We start from the raw sequence: 19,542 nt of genomic DNA on the forward strand, positions 1-19,542 counted from the left end.
GCGTGAAATTATATTCTATCTGTCCGTCTGTCTGTCTGACTGTCTACCTATTTGTCTGTAGCTGTGGTCGTGGATGGAAGATCTGCAGAAGTCTCTGGTGGAGCCGTTGGTGAACTCTGAGTCTGTGGATGCTGTTCAGGAGCTGATCAGACAGTTTCAGCAGCAGCAGAGCAGCACGCTGGATGCCACGCTCAATGTCATCAAAGAAGGGGAGGAGCTTATTCAGCACCTGAGGTGAGTTTGAAAACTTTCTTCTGCCAACTGGTGCATTCACCGCTCATGACTTACAGTTTTGCCATAAAACAATTATTTTCCGATAGAGTTTTCCATTTATAACTAAGTTTAAATGAAAACTTTAAATTAAGTTTAAGTAGTGCATTTCAATAATCTAGTATTAAAGTCATGAATGCATGAATTAGCTTTTTGGCACCAGAAACAGACAGCATGTGTCATAACTTATCAATATTTATGGGGTGGAAAACTGCTCTTCTACAAACATTAGAAATGTCATTATCAAAGTATAGTTTGCTATCAAACATAACACCAAAGTTCTTAACTGTACATCCATTCAAGAGAATGTCGTGATCTATGGTGTCAAAGGCAGCACTAAGATCTAAAAGCACTAGAAGAGAGATGCTGCCATGGTCAAATGACAAGAGCAGGTCATCTGTAAGTCTGATAAGTTTAGTCTCTGCACTATGATGGGAACTAAATCATGAAATTCACAGTTACAATTTCTCTGTCTAAAGGAACATAGTTGGGAGGACTCTACCTTTTCTAGTATTTAAGTCTTAAATGGGAGATCTATCTATAGATGCACCTTCCATGCTCCGTGAAACACCTCTAATTTTGTACTCTTCCACTTGCGTTCCATTTTCCAAGTTGCTCTCTTAAGAACATGAGTATGATCACTGTACCATGGTGCTGGGTGAGACGGGAACAAGATTGGGCCTGATTTGAGCTCATGTCTTATGTACGAGCATCCAAGCTCTGAGAAAGTATGCTTACTAATAGTCTGTAGCTCCAGCTATTTTAAATTTAAAGATTCATTTTAAAACAATTATTTTCAGAATTGATTCTGATGTAGTCCTTTCCATATTTGTGATGGCATCCTGATATACTACTTCTGGACTAACAAATCCACTATTGATATTGATTTGTACTTGAATGTTTGTGTGTGCTCATACAGGGACTCAGCATTGGCCTGTAATAAGCTGCCTCACACCAGTTCAGTAGCTCATATTGAGGGGGTTCTCCAGCAGTTGGATGAAGCTCAGGCTCATATGGAGGAGCTTTACCATGAGCGCAGGATCAAACTGGACATCTTCCTGCAGCTCCGGATCTTTGAGCAGTACGCCATGGAGGTGGGTGTGTTTGATGGCCTGAGCCTAAACTGCATATCTGGTGTAGAATTATATGAACAGACGTGCCTTTGTATGCCTGTCTTTGTATGTCTGTGTGCCTTTGTGTACGTTATTATGTAACACTGAATGTTTTAATCATTCAATAATTTTTTGGGGTGCTGCTTTGCTACATGCACATGACAATTTATTATCCTGTGTGTATTTGGCTTTCTATTCTTTCTTGTTTAATACCTTAATTCATCTTTCCTGTCCCAAAGGTGAATAGAGAACAAACCACTCATAGAAAAATTAGAACACTCAATATGGTGGCTGCAGGAATAGAAGCCTGCCTCTCAGTTAAAAGAAGATTGCCTTGTTGATAGTTTTTTTTTTTTTACTGTACAACACACATGTAAACTAACTGGACCAGCCTGAAATATATATATTTTTTAAATTACTGTGATGAGGTAAAAGTAAATTGTACAAAACCATTGTTTGCAGATTTTATTGCTGATTGGAAATACTGTATGCTAGTGAGAGAATTTGGAATTGTATGCCTGTTACCTATATAGAACATAGTTTTAGAACATAGTTGGTAAGGTGGCCGCCAAGTGAAGTGACTTGTCTTAAAGGGACTTTGTCATTTTACTCTGTTTGCTCTGTAGATTAAATTTGTGTATGTTTATTGTCTGTTCACCTCATAAGTGTGAGCTGGTAATTTCTGCCATCTGTCTGTAGGTGATGGGTGAGCTTGACGCATGGAAACAGGATCTAATGCGACAGGCTTCTGACTTTAACACAGAGGAACTAACACTGGCTGAACAGAGACTCCACAGACACACTGAACGCAAACTCGCCATGAGCAACATGACCTATGAGGTCATACAGCAGGGACAAGATCTCCACCAGTACATAATGGAGGTCCAGGCTTCAGGTGAGGAACTGCACAAGGATACTAGAGCTATAAAACAGAGGAATGGGCAGAGAAAGAGGATAATCGTTTAATCTGAAAGCTAGTTTAATTTCCAACTTCCAACTTCAAGTGGTTGTGTTTAGTTGGATCAGTGCGTTAATCCTTTTGGCATTTTTTTACATTCTTTGGTGTTTGTTTTCACCAATTTATCATGCTGATTCAGCATTTGTCATTCATTGAATATTTAAGAAGTCTGAAAGGCTTTTCCAACAAACCCTGATGTAATCTGACTCTGATCATGAATCCTGGCCATGAAAATAAGGTAATTGCCATCCCATCTCTACAGAGATGAAATTGTGTAAGTGCAGCCGCCTTGGTGGAGATACATATTTAATCAAATAATACTAATACTAATAAAACATTTATTTTGCCTGTCAATCTGCAATCCTTTTCTTTCATAACTGTACAGTACATTAAGCATCAAATATGTTCTTATTGGCTGTGATATTGCCACATCATGCAGCAGTATTGCATTCAGTGTGGACAGACAAATTGCTTGTCCCTGAAACTAGTCATTTTGCACCTGGTTATTACATAGTGTTAATGTTGGATCTTCAGTACGTCTGCTCCTTGTATCTTAAGGCACATCAACCAGGGCTTCAGTCATCTATGAAGGTGAACAATGACTTGCAAAGACACAGAAGTAAAAAATATAAAAACGTCATCCATTTTTTAACAGTAGTCTGACTCTAATGTAAACACCATATTAAGTTTCCAGTGACAAGTCATTTGTCTGTCAACAATTAAAGTGAAAATGCTGCACAATCTCAGCCAATCAGAAAAATTTTGATGTTCAATATACAGCTATGTTAAGTAAGATTTTGGACCAATGAGATTTAACTGTGGGCAGAGTTATCCAGCATGACATGGCAGAAATAGACATCAACCAATATAAAAAAGTCCAGTTGCTTGTCGTGGTTGTGGCTTTACAGGCAAGAGAGCTTATCGCTTTATCGCAGGGGATGACTTTTTTTTTAATTCATGAGAGAAGTGATACCTAATTAAACGTTTCATTGAAGCACTAACTGATTGATTGGATGAACTATAACCCAACCCTTAACCCTACCCCTAAACCTAACCTTAAAAAAACAGGTAGATATTTACTCGTAAAAATTAATGACTCTTCCCCTGCAAATCTGCTTGCATCGCCCATGATTAAGACATGATGTAAACACACAGAAAATATTCTTTTAAGCCTGTTCAGACCAAAGGTGTTCTTGCTCTGTAAAAATCAAGACACAGTGCAACAGAACACAGGAGTCCCGAGACATATTTATAAAAGTTGAGGTTCTTTTTAACTTGACAAATGCCGTGCTCCTGCATTAGACACTGTAAACAATGCAAGATGCCACGCAACATCAAAGTCGTCCATCAAGCGCATGTTCACATAGAAACAAATTTTGAAAAACAATTGCAGATGGATTCAAATACCCATTCGATGAGAATGTCCCCATTAGATTGGTCAATATACTGATACTCTGATAGATAATACAACAGAAAGAGCATTCTCTCAGATTTGATTTAGAGGTTGGTGAGAGATGGAAAGAACGCAGGAGTGATGATGAGTTAATGTTCGGTGGAGAGATAAAAGAGAGTGAATCAGCAATCCCTTCACTCCTCTGTGCTCTGCTGTGTTTTATTGACAGTTACCATGGACACAACATTGGAATCCTGCTACACACATTATGGGCTGTCTTAGATACTGTATGTGGGATGAAAGAGGAAGAGAGAGAAATGGAGGGATGTGTGGAAAAGATAAGGATGGAAACCATGTGTGTGACAGAGTAAGAAAGGGTGAAATGGATTGGAAAGGGGTGGAGGGATGATGGAGGGCTGGATTTTTTCCTCCATATAGGGATCTTGGGATCTCTCATACCATTATCGGGGTGAGGTTGCTATAGAAACCCTCCTTACATCTCCTATACCAAGGTTTCCATGGTGATGGGGCCTTGGCTCGTTATTTTGGGGTTGCCATGGACACACTCCACCGCTCGTGATTGGGTTGCCGCGAGGATGCTCGGAATGCTGCAGAGGGCTGCCCTGTCACTCACACGTTTCACATTCCCATGGGAACGGATTCCGTGGACCGCTATGGTGTTGCCATGGAGACTGCCCACGGGCAGGTAGCTGAGTATAAGTGTGCTGATGTAAGGGTTAGTAGAAGGAGGTTAAAATCTCTGTCTCGTGCACATGTACAGATGCTGGTCTCTGTTACACACTCTTGCAGTTGCAGACACGCAAACATACATATGATCGATTGTGTGTAGTTGCTGCTTGGCTGGGCAGCTGGGACATTCCATCACACGCTCACCTGTCTGACACATTCCTCCCTCATTTAACCATAATAACTGCTCGAGGTTACAGAGAGCCCTAGACCTTCAGATGAGACCTGAAGCCTTGTTCAAAGCACAGCGCCCCCTGCTGTACAGAGGAAATACGTTTCACTGTGATAATCCATGGATGTCTGAAGCAGTGATTTTGATTCCTAATTTTGCTCCAAACCAGTATGACTTACTTCCATGGAACGCAAAAGTGGAAAAAGTGGAATTTTTAAAAAGTCTTCAAAGGGCTTTTTCAAAACAATGTAAGTGAATAGTGAATCCGGTTTGTCAAGCTAAAACCATAGTTAAAGTATTCAATACGACTCATGCACTATATTCCAAGTCTACTGTAGCGATATTTTTACTTTGTGATGACCGGAGCAAAATGTATTTACTCGCAGATCAAATCATGTTAGTAAAGCGCTTAAATCAAATATGGTGGCTATAACATTAACATCTAACCTCACTGGTTCTCATTGCATCTTGTGACCAAATGTACGACATGAGGTCATGACGTGGTGAGATGCATATGAACATGCATTTATGTATGTATGTATGTATGTGTGAATCGTTTAGGTATGGAGCTTACTGGAGAAAAAGACGTCGACTTGGCCTCCAGAGTTCAAGAGCTTTTGGAATTTTTGAATGAGAAACAGCATGAGTTGGAAGTGAGCTCCGAAATCACACACAAACGTCTGGAGCAGTGCCTACAACTACGACACCTGCAGGCAGAGGTCAAACAGGTGTGTTTACTTGCAGTCAGATGCTACTTCTCAATTAGGTCTTGCTAGACTTCAATTTTTTTCTAGTTGACAGGTCAATGTTTGCCTTATGAAAATGACTCACAATGGACTCTTTTCACTGACTGGGATGAGATGTTTCTGCCTTAATTTAAAAGGGTGAATCTAACAGATTTATAAATATATATTTTTTGTAATGTACTCTTTGTAGCAGTATAAATATGTGCAAGGAGGAGGCGGGAACCGGCTGAACAGTCAACGTAAAGTTTAATCAGAAACTTAACTTAAAACAAACTTAAACAAACATAAACACACATGAAACACGGCCAACGTGCATCTCTCTCTCTCCAACCGGCAACTCTGGCTGGGGAGATGCTGCACCCGCTCTGTCAGCCGGTGGTCCGCCCCGCCTCCTGTGAACCTGGGGGGAGAGACGAGGGGAGGCGTGGGGAGAGGGAAAGGGCGAGCAGAGAGAGAGAGAGAGAGAAAGAGAGAAGAAATTGCTCGCCGGCTCCTGGATTTGCTGTTGCCTGGTCCTCAACAGCTCCTCCGCCCTCTGGCGGATGCCAGCTCGTGCCTCCCCTGGTGGACAGCAGCGAGTCATCCAGGCCTATAGCGGATGGAATCGCTCCTCCCCTTCTCAGCAGTTCCTCTGGCTCGGCCGCGGTTCCTCTGGCTCTCGGTGGCTGGCAGCGACCCCGCCGTCTCCAGGCAGACGGGCAATGCAGCCGCGTGCATCTCTCTCTCTCTCTACAACTCGCCCCTTATCTCTCTCCCGTTGATTAGCTGATTCAGTGCCGGTCATGCTCCATCACAGCCCAACCATGCCCTCCTCCTCGTCACACTCTTATATCATTATACTTTGTGTTTTATTACCCTGGCATTTGTTTAAAAAAATATTCAACGAGTTTCAAATCCAGCTGCTGAGGAAGTGACAGTAAATTTGGCATCTTTCTCTTTTTTAATTGCTGTAATCTACTGCTCTATATTCTTTTCCTCTTTTGGAAAGTCGTACAAACTTACAGGCATTGTTCTTCGAAAAATTAAAATTCTCTCATCATTTACTCACCCTCATGCCATCCCAGATGTGTATGACTTTCTTTCTTCTGCAGAACACAAACTAGGTATGTACCGATCCGATTCCTATACTGAAGCTTTTAGACGGATCGGGTATCCGCCGATGAGCAAGATCCAAATCCGATACTGTGTGTTAATCATGTTCGTTACTGTCAAGCTCCAAAAATGACATAAAAGAACCATTAAAACACCATAAAAGTAGTTAATGTGATTCATTCGTATGTTCATATGTGCATTTTATTCCAAGCCACTTGAAGATGTGTGATAGCTCTGTGAATCACAAAAGGCTGTGTTTAATAAGTAAATATATAAAATGCACATGTAGCTCCAGCGCATCAGTTAATGGCGCTGCTCTATTTACACAAACACACTCACGGCTATTTTTAGTCTTCAAGCGGTGCGAACAACATCTCAGATATAGATGCTCAAACGTTCGGTTCACTTAAAATATGCATTTAGAAAGGCACTGGAGGTGCTTTTTTTTTTTTTACCAGAATTTGAATAAGATGCTAATTAAACTACTGTAAACTTGCCTACAAACAGACACACTTACAGGACTTCCTGGAGAGTTCAGAATGTCTTTTAATAAGCTATACATTTATATTGAAATGGTTTGTGTTTCTTTACATATTAAAGAGCACACCCAATTAGTTCCACACAATAATGTAAAGATATTCTAAAGTGATTATGCAAAAAAACAACAACACTGGTATCAGATCGGAAGAGGAAAAAGTAGTATCGATGCATCTTTAACACAAACAAAGATTTTTGGAAGAATATCTCAACTCTGTTGGTCCTTATGTAACCGGTCCTGTTGACCCCGCTCCGAACGGGACTCGAAACGGCGTCTCCGGCGTGGGAGGCGGGTGCGCTAACAAGGAGGCTAAAGGCTACAGCCTCTAGCATCAGTCGCTGGTGCACCTCTTGAGGTCAGGAGAGTGAGGTTTACACACTGCACAACTATCTACCAGCTGGCTCCCGTTACACTTACAATGCAAGTGAATGATGACCAGACATATGAAGCTCCAAAAATCACATAAAAGCAGCATAAAAGTAATCCATACGACTCCAGTTGATTAATCCATATCTTCAGAAGCGATATGATAGGTGTGGGTGAGAAAAAGATAAATATTTAAGTCCTTTTAAACATAAATTATCCTCCCTGCCCAGTAGGTGGTGATATGCACAAAGAATGCGAGTCATTCAAACAAACGAAGAATGAGAATGTGGAGATTTATAGTAAAAAAGGTTTTAAAGTTTGACCTGTTTCTTACCCACACTTATCATATCGCTTGAGGCTACATGGATTTAACCTTATGGATTGCTTTTTTGTGGCCTTTATGTGATTTTGGGGGCTTCAAATGTCTGGTAACCATTCACTTGCATTGTAAGGACCACAAATCTTCGTTCGCAGAAGAAAGAGAGTCATACAAATTTGGGATGGCATGAGGATGAGTAAATGAGAGAATTTTCATTTTTGGGTAAACTATTCCTTTAATAGTGAAAAGGTTCCATAAACCACACAGCATCAGTGTTCTTTGCTTTTCCTGACAAGTGCAACGCTGTTAATAGATAGTGTGTGTGTGTGGAGAGAATCTCCACAGTGCTGAGATGATGCAGGTGATTTGCCATTACAGGTTATTAAGCTAATGATTATTGTCCTCCTACTGTCTGAATATCTGAAGTCATTTCATCCATGACTAGTCGTCCTAACAAACATAAAACGATGACTAGTGACAGTTGACTTATAGACTAATCGGTGCAACTGCTCATCTCAATTCATGATCATTTTCAGGAATCCCTTTTTGAAATTACCCTCATCGTAATGTCTGTTCTTATGACTGAGGTATGAAACCTGTGATTTTCTGCAGTCCAAGATTCTGACTGAGGCTATTAGACCTGAGTACAAGTGCCAGCTAATTGCCTTTATCCATGATGCATTGAGCACACACACACTCATATCCAGACTCACAGTGAGTGGGTGCAGATTGCAGCCCTGCATTTCAAAAAATTAATCCGTCAAATTATTTGAACTATTTTACAGAGAGCACTAAATTCTTACTGGCAGTAAAGTCTTCTCAATACTTCTTAGCTTTATCTTTTATTTTTATCAATTATATCTTGCTTGACTTGTACATTGATCATGTTTGAAACTGAATGTTAATGTACACGGGGTGTTACATAACGTGGGATGGTGGAATCCCACAAGCTCAGCTTTAATGTTTCTGCACCCTGCTGTCATATATAGAAATGTGGCTTATTGGTTTTATAATGCTACTGCATGACGCATACTGTGGGAGTCTATCTGGGATTCAAAATCACTTTTATTCCTGGTAAATAACCAGAATCATTTACGTTTCCTCCCTATTTCTAGAAGTATTTCACTAAGGTCTCAGACATTTGGACCCCATTGTATGTGGCTTTATTGGTGTTCATGTAGTATGTGCATTCACCATGCATGTAATGCTATGTGCAGGTGTTAGGTTGGATCCGTAATGGCGAGTCCATGCTGACGGCAAGCACAGCAAATGCTGGTTCCCTGTCTGAGGCGGAGCAACTTCAGAGAGAGCACGAGCAGTTCCAGCTCGCAATTGAGGTACACACATGCAAACACTCCCACATATAATAGACTGAGCCAGGGACAGCATCACGATACTGCATATCCTTTAATGTGAACATTAATACTGAATATTAAAACTTGTGTACACCAGCACCTGTAATAAGGAAATTATTTGTCTGCTTTGCCAGGCTAATATCCAACAAATTATTCAACACTGTAGGTGGGTACACATTTTTGAAGGGGCAGGAGAGTGGCTTCTGTTTGCAAAAATGTATGCCCCCATTGTTGTAGGATATCATACACTGAGAATGAATTGGTCTACAAATTATACCACCCCCCCCCCCCACCGCCTCAGTCATATCATCTAAAGGATGGCATAGCAAAGAGCTGACTTTATTTTTTTCTAAGCAATTACTCAGCAAATTTATGACCAGTAAAAAACGCATTACAACAAAATGAAGACTGAGTTTTAATTCAGTAAATTGCTGCGTATAATTCTCAACTAACGACAGCCTCCCTAAATCAAAGGAAGTCAGTGCTGAGTATCTGCCAAAATTTCTTTTCCACCATATAAGTGAGCCAATACGTTTAAATCATCTACAGCACTGGTTCTCAAACTTTTCAGGCAAAGTGCCTCCTTTTATTAAATCCAAATACTGCCTAGTCACAATTTTTTCAGCATTTTATATATATATATATATATATATATATATATATATATATATATATATATATATATATATATGTATATATATATATGTTTGATCATTTTTCCCTTTTCTCCCAATTTGGAATGCCCAATTCCCACTACTTAGTAGATCCTCGTGGTGACGCGGTTACTCACTTCAATCCGGGTGGCCAGTCTCAGTTGCCTCCGCTTCTGAGACAGTCAATCTGCGCATCTTTTCACGTGGCTCATTGTGCATGACACCGCGAAGACTCTTCATGTGGAGGCTCATGCTACACTTCGCAATCCATGCACAACTTACCATGTGCCCCATTGAGAGTGAGAACCCCTAATCGCGACCACGAGGAGGTTACCGCATGAGACTGTACCCTCCCTAGCAACCAGGCCAATTTGGTTGCTTAGGAGACCTTACTCAAGTCACTCAGCATGCCCTGGATTCAAACTCAGGACTCCAGGGTTGGTAGTCAGTGTCAATACTCGCTGAGCTACCCAGGCCCCCCTTTCAGCATCTCTTTGAGTGCAAGCTTAATGTGAGCTACACACACACACACATAATTTTGTGTTTTGAATAAGATCAGTATTATATTTCTGTCGTTAAAATAAATCATGGTGCTGCAAGACCCTCATCAGTCCCTTGACTGACCCTTTACAGATCTGTGGAAAGACAGAGCAGCATCTAAAAACACACTGTATAAACCACAATAGTAACCTTTAGAAAAGATTTTAATGACATTTTTTAATCTAAACATTTTGCAGTCCATTTCAAAAACATTAATACTCAAATATTTTGGAATTTGATCTTAAAGGGATAGTTCACCCTAAAATGAATATTCTTTCATCATTTACTCTCATATAGTCCTACCAGCTTTGTAGGTCCATACAATGCAAATGAATGGTGCCCAGAACTTTGAAGGTCCAAAAAGCACATAAAGGCAGCATAAAAGTAATCCACATGACTCTTAAATCTATATCTTCAGAAGGGATATGAAATTAGATTTTTTTACTGTAAATTCTCCTCCCTGCCCAGTAGTTTGTGATAGGCACAAAGAATGTGAACCACCAAAAAGAAAAGAAGAATGTGAAAGTGAAAGAGTAGATTTAGAGAAAAATATGACTTAAATATTGATCTGTTTCTCACCTACACCTATCATATCACTTCTGAAGATGTGGATTTAACCACTGAAGTTTAATGATTTTATGCTGCCTTTATGTGCTTTTTGGATTTTCAAAGTTCTGGACACCATTCACTTGCATTATATGAACCTATTGGAAGATTTCTTTCTAAAAATCTTCGTTTGTGTTCAGCAGAAGATAGAAAGTCATACACATCTGGGATGGCATGAGGGTGAGTAAATGATGAGAGAATTTTCAATTTTGGGTGAACTGTCCCTTTAACAACTTGATTTCGGCGACATAGGTCAGAAGTTATGCTGTTGAAATCAGTCTGTACTTACTGAAATTGAAACTACTGCCCCTTGTGGCTAAAGCTAGATGTGTTGTTGAATGTATTGGCACATGTGAATTCCTGTTTCTGGCTTAAATGTCCACAGATTGGCACCAAAAGTGAGTTTTATTTTTAGGTGTAAATTATTTAACAGGCTAACATAACATAATACATATTTTATTGGGTTAGTTCAACCAAAATTAAAATTCTCTCATTTACTCACCCTAATGCTATCTAAGATGTCTATGACTTTCTTTCTACTGCTGAACACATACAAAGATTTTTAGAGGAATATCTCAGCTCTGAATGTCCATAAAATGCAAGTAAATAGTGCTCAGGCATTTTGAAGCTCTAAAAAGTACATAAAGTCAGCATAAACATAATCCATAAGACTCCAGTGGATCAATGTCTTCTAAAGTGATCCAGTTTGTTTTGGGATTTCAACAGATTTAAAATGTAACTCCTTTTTTACTGTACAGATTGACAGCAGTCTCTTTGGTGATCATGATTTTAAGCTTGATTACACTTCCTATAGCAGCATCTTGCACTCTGCGCATGCATATATCACCAAGATCTCAACTGGATCACTTTAGAACACATTGATTAAACCACTGGAGTAGTATGGATCACTATTATGCTGACTTTATCTCCTTTTAGGAGCTTCAAAGGCCTGATCACCATTCACTTGCATTGTATGGACCTACAGAGCTGAGATATTCTCCTAAAAATCTTTGTTTGTGCTCAGCAGAAGAAAGAAAGTCATACACGTCTTAGATGGCATAAGGGTGAGTAAATAATGAGAGAATTGTCATATTTGGGTGAACTATTTCTTTAGTCTTACTACCTAACCCAAACCTAAAAAGTAATTTTTAGGTAAAACATTTATTTTAGAGTGAAAATGCAAACTCAGAATCATGCTCACCATTGTTTATGTGAGCCTGATTAATTTCTGGTTTCCATTAGACTAAAACCCATCAATGCAATCAGTAGCACCACAGGGAAATGTGATCACACTTGAATTGATGCTAGATGTCTGATGGGTTAACCGTTTGTCTAATTCAGCAGAATGGGGTCAATGTCAGGGTACTTGAACATTTGGAGGCAACATATTCATTTCCTTATGTGATCATGTGGGTAAAAAGCAGTCCACTCTGAAAACTTGCCATCAGATAACATAATCTCTTACCTTTATTTTGTCTGTCTCCACAATCTTTGCTATGTGCATAATCCAAGCATGATCTTTCATAGCTAAAGTGGAATGTTGACTAGCCATCATGCAAACGAGTCTAAAATAGATAATCTATTGTAAATATATAATAAATTGGAAAGAAAACATTGCAAAATAATATCTCATATTCATATTATATGAATATTCATATTATACAATTTCCAGAGTTGTGTGGCATACCACAGTTTAAGGACCACTGATCTACAGTAATATAGGTAAACATTAATTTCAATATGAAATTAATTTACTAAAGTTCATTTCTCAATAAATACAAAGGTGTCTGATTAATGCAGACCTGACTGTTTTTTGCATAACCATCAGCCAACCATTTGCAAGCATGTCAAAAAACACAAGATTTCCTCTTTTTTTGCACCACCAATACAATTCTGCATGGAAAAGATTTTGTTAGGCCGTTTGTTCAATTAATTTGGCATATCAGGCTGTGTTTCACTGGTGATTGTGTTGGCCTGAACGGCAGGATGTCATACTGATCTTGTCTTAATTGCTCTCCTAAAGAGTCCCTCCATGATCTTCTCCACCCTCCTGTGGTTCTTGTGAACTGGCAGTTAACAAACTTAATTTAAGTATACCTCACAAATTACAATTAACCATAAATGGGCCCAGGTAGCTCAGCAATTAAAGACGCTGACTACCACACCTGGAGTCTTAAGTTCGAATCCAGGGCCTGCTGAGTGACTCATGTCAGGCTTCCTAAGCAACCAATTGGCCTGGTTGCTAGGTTGGGCTGACCTCCTCGAGGTCGCTATAATGTGGTTCTTGCTCGTGATGGGTCTAATGGTGAATTGTGCATGGATTGATGGTCTCAGACATGAAGGCAACTGGGATTCGTCCTCTGCCACCCAGATTGAGGCGAGTCCCTACACCGCCACAAGTACTTAGCACGCATTGGGAATTGGGCATTCCAAATTATGCAGAAAAGTGTAGAAAAAATAAATAAATAAAATAAACAAATTAACCATTAATTCCTCTCCTCTCTCATGCCCCATCGACAGTCTCTGCTCCATGCCGACTCCCTCCAGCGCACCCACCAGAGTGCCTTGCAGCTCCAGCAGAGAGCGGAGCTGCTTTTGCAGGCGGGCCATTATGACCCGGATGCCGTACGGGCGTGTGCTGAGACCGTAGCCCTGCACTGGCAAACCCTTATGCTGAAGATGGAAGACAGACTGAAGCTGGTTAATGCCTCCGTGGCCTTCTACAAGACCTCCGAGCAGGTGAGTTATAGCGGAGAGTGTATGATGATTAATATTATTGCCACGGGTTGCTTGTCATGAGATTGTTTTTGAAGATGTACGCTGGAGATAAACCGATATACACTGATGGCCAAAAGTTTGGAACAATGTACAGATTTTGTTGTTTCGGAAGGAAATTGGTACTTTAATTCACCAAAGTGGCATTCAACTGATCTCAGAGTATAGTCAGGACATTACTGATGCAAACAACAGCACCATCACTATTTGAAAAAAGTTATTTTTATAAAATCTAGAGAGCCCCAAGTTCCAGCAGCCATCACTCAAACACCTTATCCTTGAGTAATCATGCTAAATTGCTAATTTGGTACTAGAAAATCACATGCCATTATATCAAACACAGTTGAAAGCTATTTGGTTCATTAAATTAAGCTTAACATTGCCTTTGTGTTTGTTTTTGAGTTGCCACAGTATGCAATAAACTGACATGTCTTAAAGTCAATATTAGGTCAAAAATGGCAAAAAAAAAGAAACAGCTTTCTCTAGAAACGAATCAGTGTTTTGAGGAATGAATGCTATACAATGCTTGAAATTGATTGAAGATTTCATGCAAATGTGTACACTACAGTCTTCAAAGACAAAGGACAACTGTCTCTAATGAGGACAGAAAGAGATGTAGAAGACCAGATGTACAACTAAACAAGAGGATAAGTACATCAGAGTCTCTAGTTTGAGAAATAGATACCTCACATTTCCTGAGCTGACAGCTTCATTAAATTCTACCCGCTCAACAACAGTTTCATGTACAACAGTAAAGAGAAGACTCAGGGGTGCAGGAGTTATTGGAAGAATTTTTAAACAGATAAATAAAAAGAAAAGGTTAGAGTGGGCAAAGAAACACAGACATTGGACAACAGATAATTGGAAAAGAGTGTTATGGATCTTAACCCCATTGAGCTTTTGTGGGACCAGCTAGACTGTAAGTTGCGTGAGAAGTGCCCGACAAGACAGCCACATCTATGGCAAGTGCTACAGGAAGTGTGGGTTGAAATGTCACCTGAGTATCTGGACAAACTGACAGCTAGAATGCCAAGGAGCTGCAAAGCTGACATTGCTGCATGTGGAGGATTTATTGATGAGAATTAAAAAAAAAAATTTTATAGTAATTTTTCACGTTATTAATGTCCTGACTATACATTGTGATCGGTTGAATGCCACTTTGGTGAATAAAAGAACCAATTTCTTTCCATAAGAGCAAAATCTGTACATTATTCCAAACTTTTGGCTGCCAGTATATCTGCAATTAATTGGCCGACCTTTGGCGATTTTGACATTATTGGCCAATAACAATACCCACTTGCCTGCTTAACAGAAATGCTAGTTTCCCCTTGTGTCAGTTCCAATATCTACTCAAAAAATTGTCAATGGCTGTTTGTCCAATCAGATTAGAGCACTAGTCATTGAAAAACCTGGGTGACCATTATGTGATTAGTAATGAAACTTCAGTTATGGACTCAGATGGCACTCAGCGTGGTGTGTGTTACTGTGTCTGTTTTCTCTGTCTTAGGTGTGTAATGTACTGGAGAGTCTAGAACTAGAATACCGGAGAGAAGAGGACTGGTGCGGTGGTCATGATAAACTGGGCTCAACGGCAGAAACTGACCACGTTAGTCCTCTCATCAACAAACACCTGGAGCAGAAAGAGGCCTTTCTCAAGGTACACACAGAGAGACTCAAACTACAGAGGTCCACTGTCCTCTGACAAATCTGACCTTTTAGAAACAACTGCATCTACAGCTAAATCTAGAATTTTTCACCATATGTGACCACATGTATATAATTTTAAAAAGGACCAAAATTTAAAAACAGGATTTTCCTTTCTCTTTTGAAATAAGAGTTTGATGTATTATGTAGGAATACTAACGTTCACATAGCAAAGCTTCCACCATTTAGGTAAACTAAGCTAGAAATACAGGTCATTAAGAAATCAACATGGTTCTGATGGCACAGCCATGATCACATTAATATGTGACCGCCCAGCCCATATGTCAATGCACAATCAGTTTTAAGCTACTTTATGTTACTCATTTCACATGCAAAAATGTTAGCCAATCATAAGACAGGTCATTTACAAATATATTAGTGTAAATGGTACAGTAGTAAAACAGCCTGGAAACAATGTCATGTAAAACTAACTATGCCTGCAAAACTATGCCTTTATTGGTCCAAAAACCCATTACTAATATTATAAGTGGACCTTAGGGGGAAAAAATTAAATACTACAAAAGTGTTTCATATTGGTTGTTTGAGCAAACGTCCAACAATATCCCTGTACATCTTTCTTTCAACACACTTAAAGGAATATTTAACCTAAAAACCTAATTTACTCACCCTTGTGTCGTCTCAAACTTGAATGACTTTCTTCTGCGGAACACAACAATGATATTTTGATGATGATGTAATGTGTACAGTATATGCAGTATCCATACAATGCAAGTCAATGGGGTCTGCTGAAGAAAGAAAGTCATATGAGTTTGAGATGGCATAAGGGTGAGTAAATTGGAGATTAGAGAATTATCATTTTTGGGTGAACTATTATTTTAAAACTTACTTTAATATCAATAGTCCACCAGGCACCTTTTCGTTATGGGTGTTTAAGAGCTTTGCATGTATCTAAGAAATGTGTTAATTCCCTGCTTCTAGGCATGTACTTTAGCACGTCGTAATGCAGAGGTTTTTCTCAAGTACATCCATCGAAATAACGTGAGCATGCCTGGGGTCGCCACACACAATCGTGCCACTGAGACGCAGGTCAAAGGTCAGTTCAAGACTAATTAAAACAGTATTTCCAAAATATACAGTATTTTCAAATATACATGTATGTGATTATGTCTGCATGTATTATAATTGTTTATTGATCTTTTCTTGTGTGTTTTTCTTGTGTTTAGCTATTTTGAGTGAGCTACTACAGCGGGAAAATCGCGTCCTTCATTTCTGGACTATGAAAAAGAGGCGTTTAGATCAGTGCCAGCAGTACGTTCTGTTTGAGCGACATGCCAAACAGGTGAACGATTTTTTTATTTTTTTTTTATTTTGATAATGTGGTGGTTTTGATTTTGTCTCCGCTGTTTAGCAGAGCAGCAAGCCTCTCTGAAATTAGTCAGTTGTTCAACAGAGAATGGAAATATGTTTGTCCAGTGATAGGAGATTGTGCATAAACACATTCAATTTATTTTCCATTTTTAAAACTGTACCCTTTACACAGGCCATAGACTGGTTACAGGAGACAGGAGAATACTTTCTGTCCACACACACATCTCTTGGTGCTAGCAATGAAAAAACTCAGGAATTGCTGAAAGAGTACGAAGATTTCCGTGTCTCCGCGAAGGTAAAAAGCCACTGATAATGATTCTTTAATATCAGAGTAAATCAAGATCTGATCTTTTCTCAGAATTGATGTGTTTTTCTCCAGTAAAAATATCCTTAAAATAAGATTCTCTTCTCAAAAATAAATTATCTTATAATTTCTTCACCCTCATGCCATCTCAGACATGTCTTTCTTGACTTTCTTTGATTCTGTGAACCCAAAGATTTTTTTAAGAATTTCTCAGCTCTGTAGGTCCGCATAATGCAAGTGAATGGGTACCAACCAAAGCACATAAAGGCAGCGTAAAAGTAATCTATATGACTCTAATCTTCAAAGTGATATGATAATTGAGGGTGTGAGACAGATCAATATTTAAGTCCTTTTTTACAGTCAAGCCCTACTTTCACTTTCACATTCTTCTTTTGTTTTTGACAATCTGCATGTGTCGTGCATATCGCCACCTACTGGGCAAGGAGGGGAATTTATAGTAAAAAAAAAAAATCTCACCCACACCCACTATATCGCTTCTGAAGATATAGAATTAACCACTGGATTCTTATGCATTACATTTACGCTGCAGTTTTGTGCTCTTTGGAGATTCAAAATGTTATTACCCATTCACTTGCATTGTGAGGAACTACAGAGCTGAGATATTCTTCTAAAAATCTTTGTTTGTGTTCAGCAAGAGAAAGAAAGTCATACATGTCTGGGATGGCATGAGGGTGAGTAAATGATGAGAGAATTAAAATGTTTTAGTGAACTATACCTTTAAGATACTCTTTACTTGTGTGGAAAGTATACACTAAGATAAACTTAAATAACAAAAGTCCTATACAAAAATGAACTGCTGGGTCTCACAAGGATAAGGCCCTTTAAAGCCTTAGTTATCAAAAAAGAAAAAAAAAAGAAATCACATATACAAAAATATACATATATATTATTATTCGTTTAGGTTTTTTTATAGGTTCATAAACAGTTTGAAACCAATTAGAATTTTAAGACTTTTATTTCATATGCCAGGCTTTATAGGGTTAGTTTATTTCCTTGCTCTGTTATTTTCCAGATTTATAGTTTAATAAATGTTTAGTTGATTTTGAATTATTTATTAATAAAGGTAAATTTGGGAAGAATATTCTGGCTCCAAAAAAATAGTCAAGCTCCAAAACAAAACATAAAAGTGGTTCATACAACTGGAAGGATGTTTAGTTATTTGTACTGGAAAACAAGACAAAATTATTTCATGGTTGTTGAATTTGAGTCCTCACTACCATGACAATTCTTCCAGTATCTCGAGCCCTCTATCTTGGACATCAATCCAAATCAGTTTACCTTCATCATGCTCAAGGATTGCATGAATATACTAACTTGTCAACTAAGGAATTGATTTAAATAGTGAAAGGAAGGATTTGACAATGATTTAAGTGAGATGTGACTTGCTCATAAACTAAAATGCTCCAAGACAGTGGTTTTATTTATCCATCTATAAACAAGGCTCCTACTCTCTCATCTGCTCTTTCAGCAAACACAGGAAAAGGTGAAGCTCTTGATCCAGCTGGCTGGTAGTCTGGTGGAGAAAGGACACGTCCATGTGACAGAGCTGAAGAGGTGGGTGTCGACGGTGGACAGACGGTACCGAGACTTCTCCATGCGGATGGGTCAGTACCACTGCAGCTTAGACCAAGCGCTGGGACTGTGTTCTGAGGTGAGAGGCAGAAAAAAAATTAAAAATCATGGGAACTTTATATGTAGTCTTTTAGATCTTGCTGTACTATGTTCTGCTTGTTTGTTTTGAAGTTACTGGTTATTTATTTATTCATTTATTGTCTCATATACACATAAAACTTTCAAGTTTATCACATGAATTCTGCATAATATCAGTACTTCCCTCTGATCTCTTCAACAGGACAATAAAGACCTGGAGCTGGACATCATTCCTGCCAGCCTGACCCACACTGACGCAGAGGTCAACCTCAACGACCCTGACCATGAAGAAAAGAAGAAATCTGCCAGAAAGAAAGAGTGAGTGATAAAATAACTTCATCACTCACAGAGATTTTAAGGACCAATCAGATTCTTTATCCAGCTCTTCATGCTGTGTTCCAGTTTCCTGGGCACAGGTTAAGCCTATAGTCCCAAACAAATTCACAACATTAATAGTTTCTTCTCCACTGAAAATCCTTTTTAATCTAAATGATTTTCTGAGGAATTAGTTTTGTGAAGTGAAAGTGCTGCCTTGGACTTTCTGTGCATATGAATGTTTGTAATTGGGTTGAATTTCAGCAGGGGGTTTTTGATCTCTCTGTAGGTATATTATGGCTGAGCTGTTGCAAACGGAGAGAGCTTACGTACGAGACCTGCAGGAGTGTTTGGAGGTGAGAGTGGCCTTGATGTGCCATTAAGAAGGCGAGACCTATAACTGAGCGTTCAAATTTAATGTTCTACATACATTTTTAAATTTTAAATTTGTTCGTTGTTTCAGTCATGGTTCTTGATTGCAAGAATTGTAAAATATTACATTGTTATACACTTTGACTTGAAGGAGAAGTTTAGCAGAATGTTCAAACTGTTTTTTCCAGACAATGAAAGTGAATGG

General features: G+C 39.0%; 1 protein-coding gene across 1 annotated transcript in view; it reads left to right on the plus strand.

Moving 5' to 3' along the window:
* Positions 1 to 19,542, plus strand: part of LOC127646385 (kalirin-like) — a 140,420-nt gene that overhangs the window by 53,802 nt on the left and 67,076 nt on the right. Inside the window, exons 12-24 of the mRNA XM_052129970.1 lie at positions 62 to 234; positions 1,190 to 1,364; positions 2,082 to 2,277; positions 5,214 to 5,380; positions 8,931 to 9,050; positions 13,388 to 13,606; positions 15,150 to 15,299; positions 16,286 to 16,400; positions 16,531 to 16,646; positions 16,848 to 16,970; positions 18,469 to 18,651; positions 18,853 to 18,968; positions 19,255 to 19,321. Of these exons, the coding sequence (XP_051985930.1) occupies positions 62 to 234; positions 1,190 to 1,364; positions 2,082 to 2,277; positions 5,214 to 5,380; positions 8,931 to 9,050; positions 13,388 to 13,606; positions 15,150 to 15,299; positions 16,286 to 16,400; positions 16,531 to 16,646; positions 16,848 to 16,970; positions 18,469 to 18,651; positions 18,853 to 18,968; positions 19,255 to 19,321 (1,920 nt within the window). The remainder of the gene's footprint in view (positions 1 to 61; positions 235 to 1,189; positions 1,365 to 2,081; positions 2,278 to 5,213; positions 5,381 to 8,930; positions 9,051 to 13,387; positions 13,607 to 15,149; positions 15,300 to 16,285; positions 16,401 to 16,530; positions 16,647 to 16,847; positions 16,971 to 18,468; positions 18,652 to 18,852; positions 18,969 to 19,254; positions 19,322 to 19,542) is intronic.

Source organism: Xyrauchen texanus, chromosome 7, assembly GCF_025860055.1.
Source record: "Xyrauchen texanus isolate HMW12.3.18 chromosome 7, RBS_HiC_50CHRs, whole genome shotgun sequence".
Lineage (NCBI taxonomy): Eukaryota > Metazoa > Chordata > Actinopteri > Cypriniformes > Catostomidae > Xyrauchen > Xyrauchen texanus.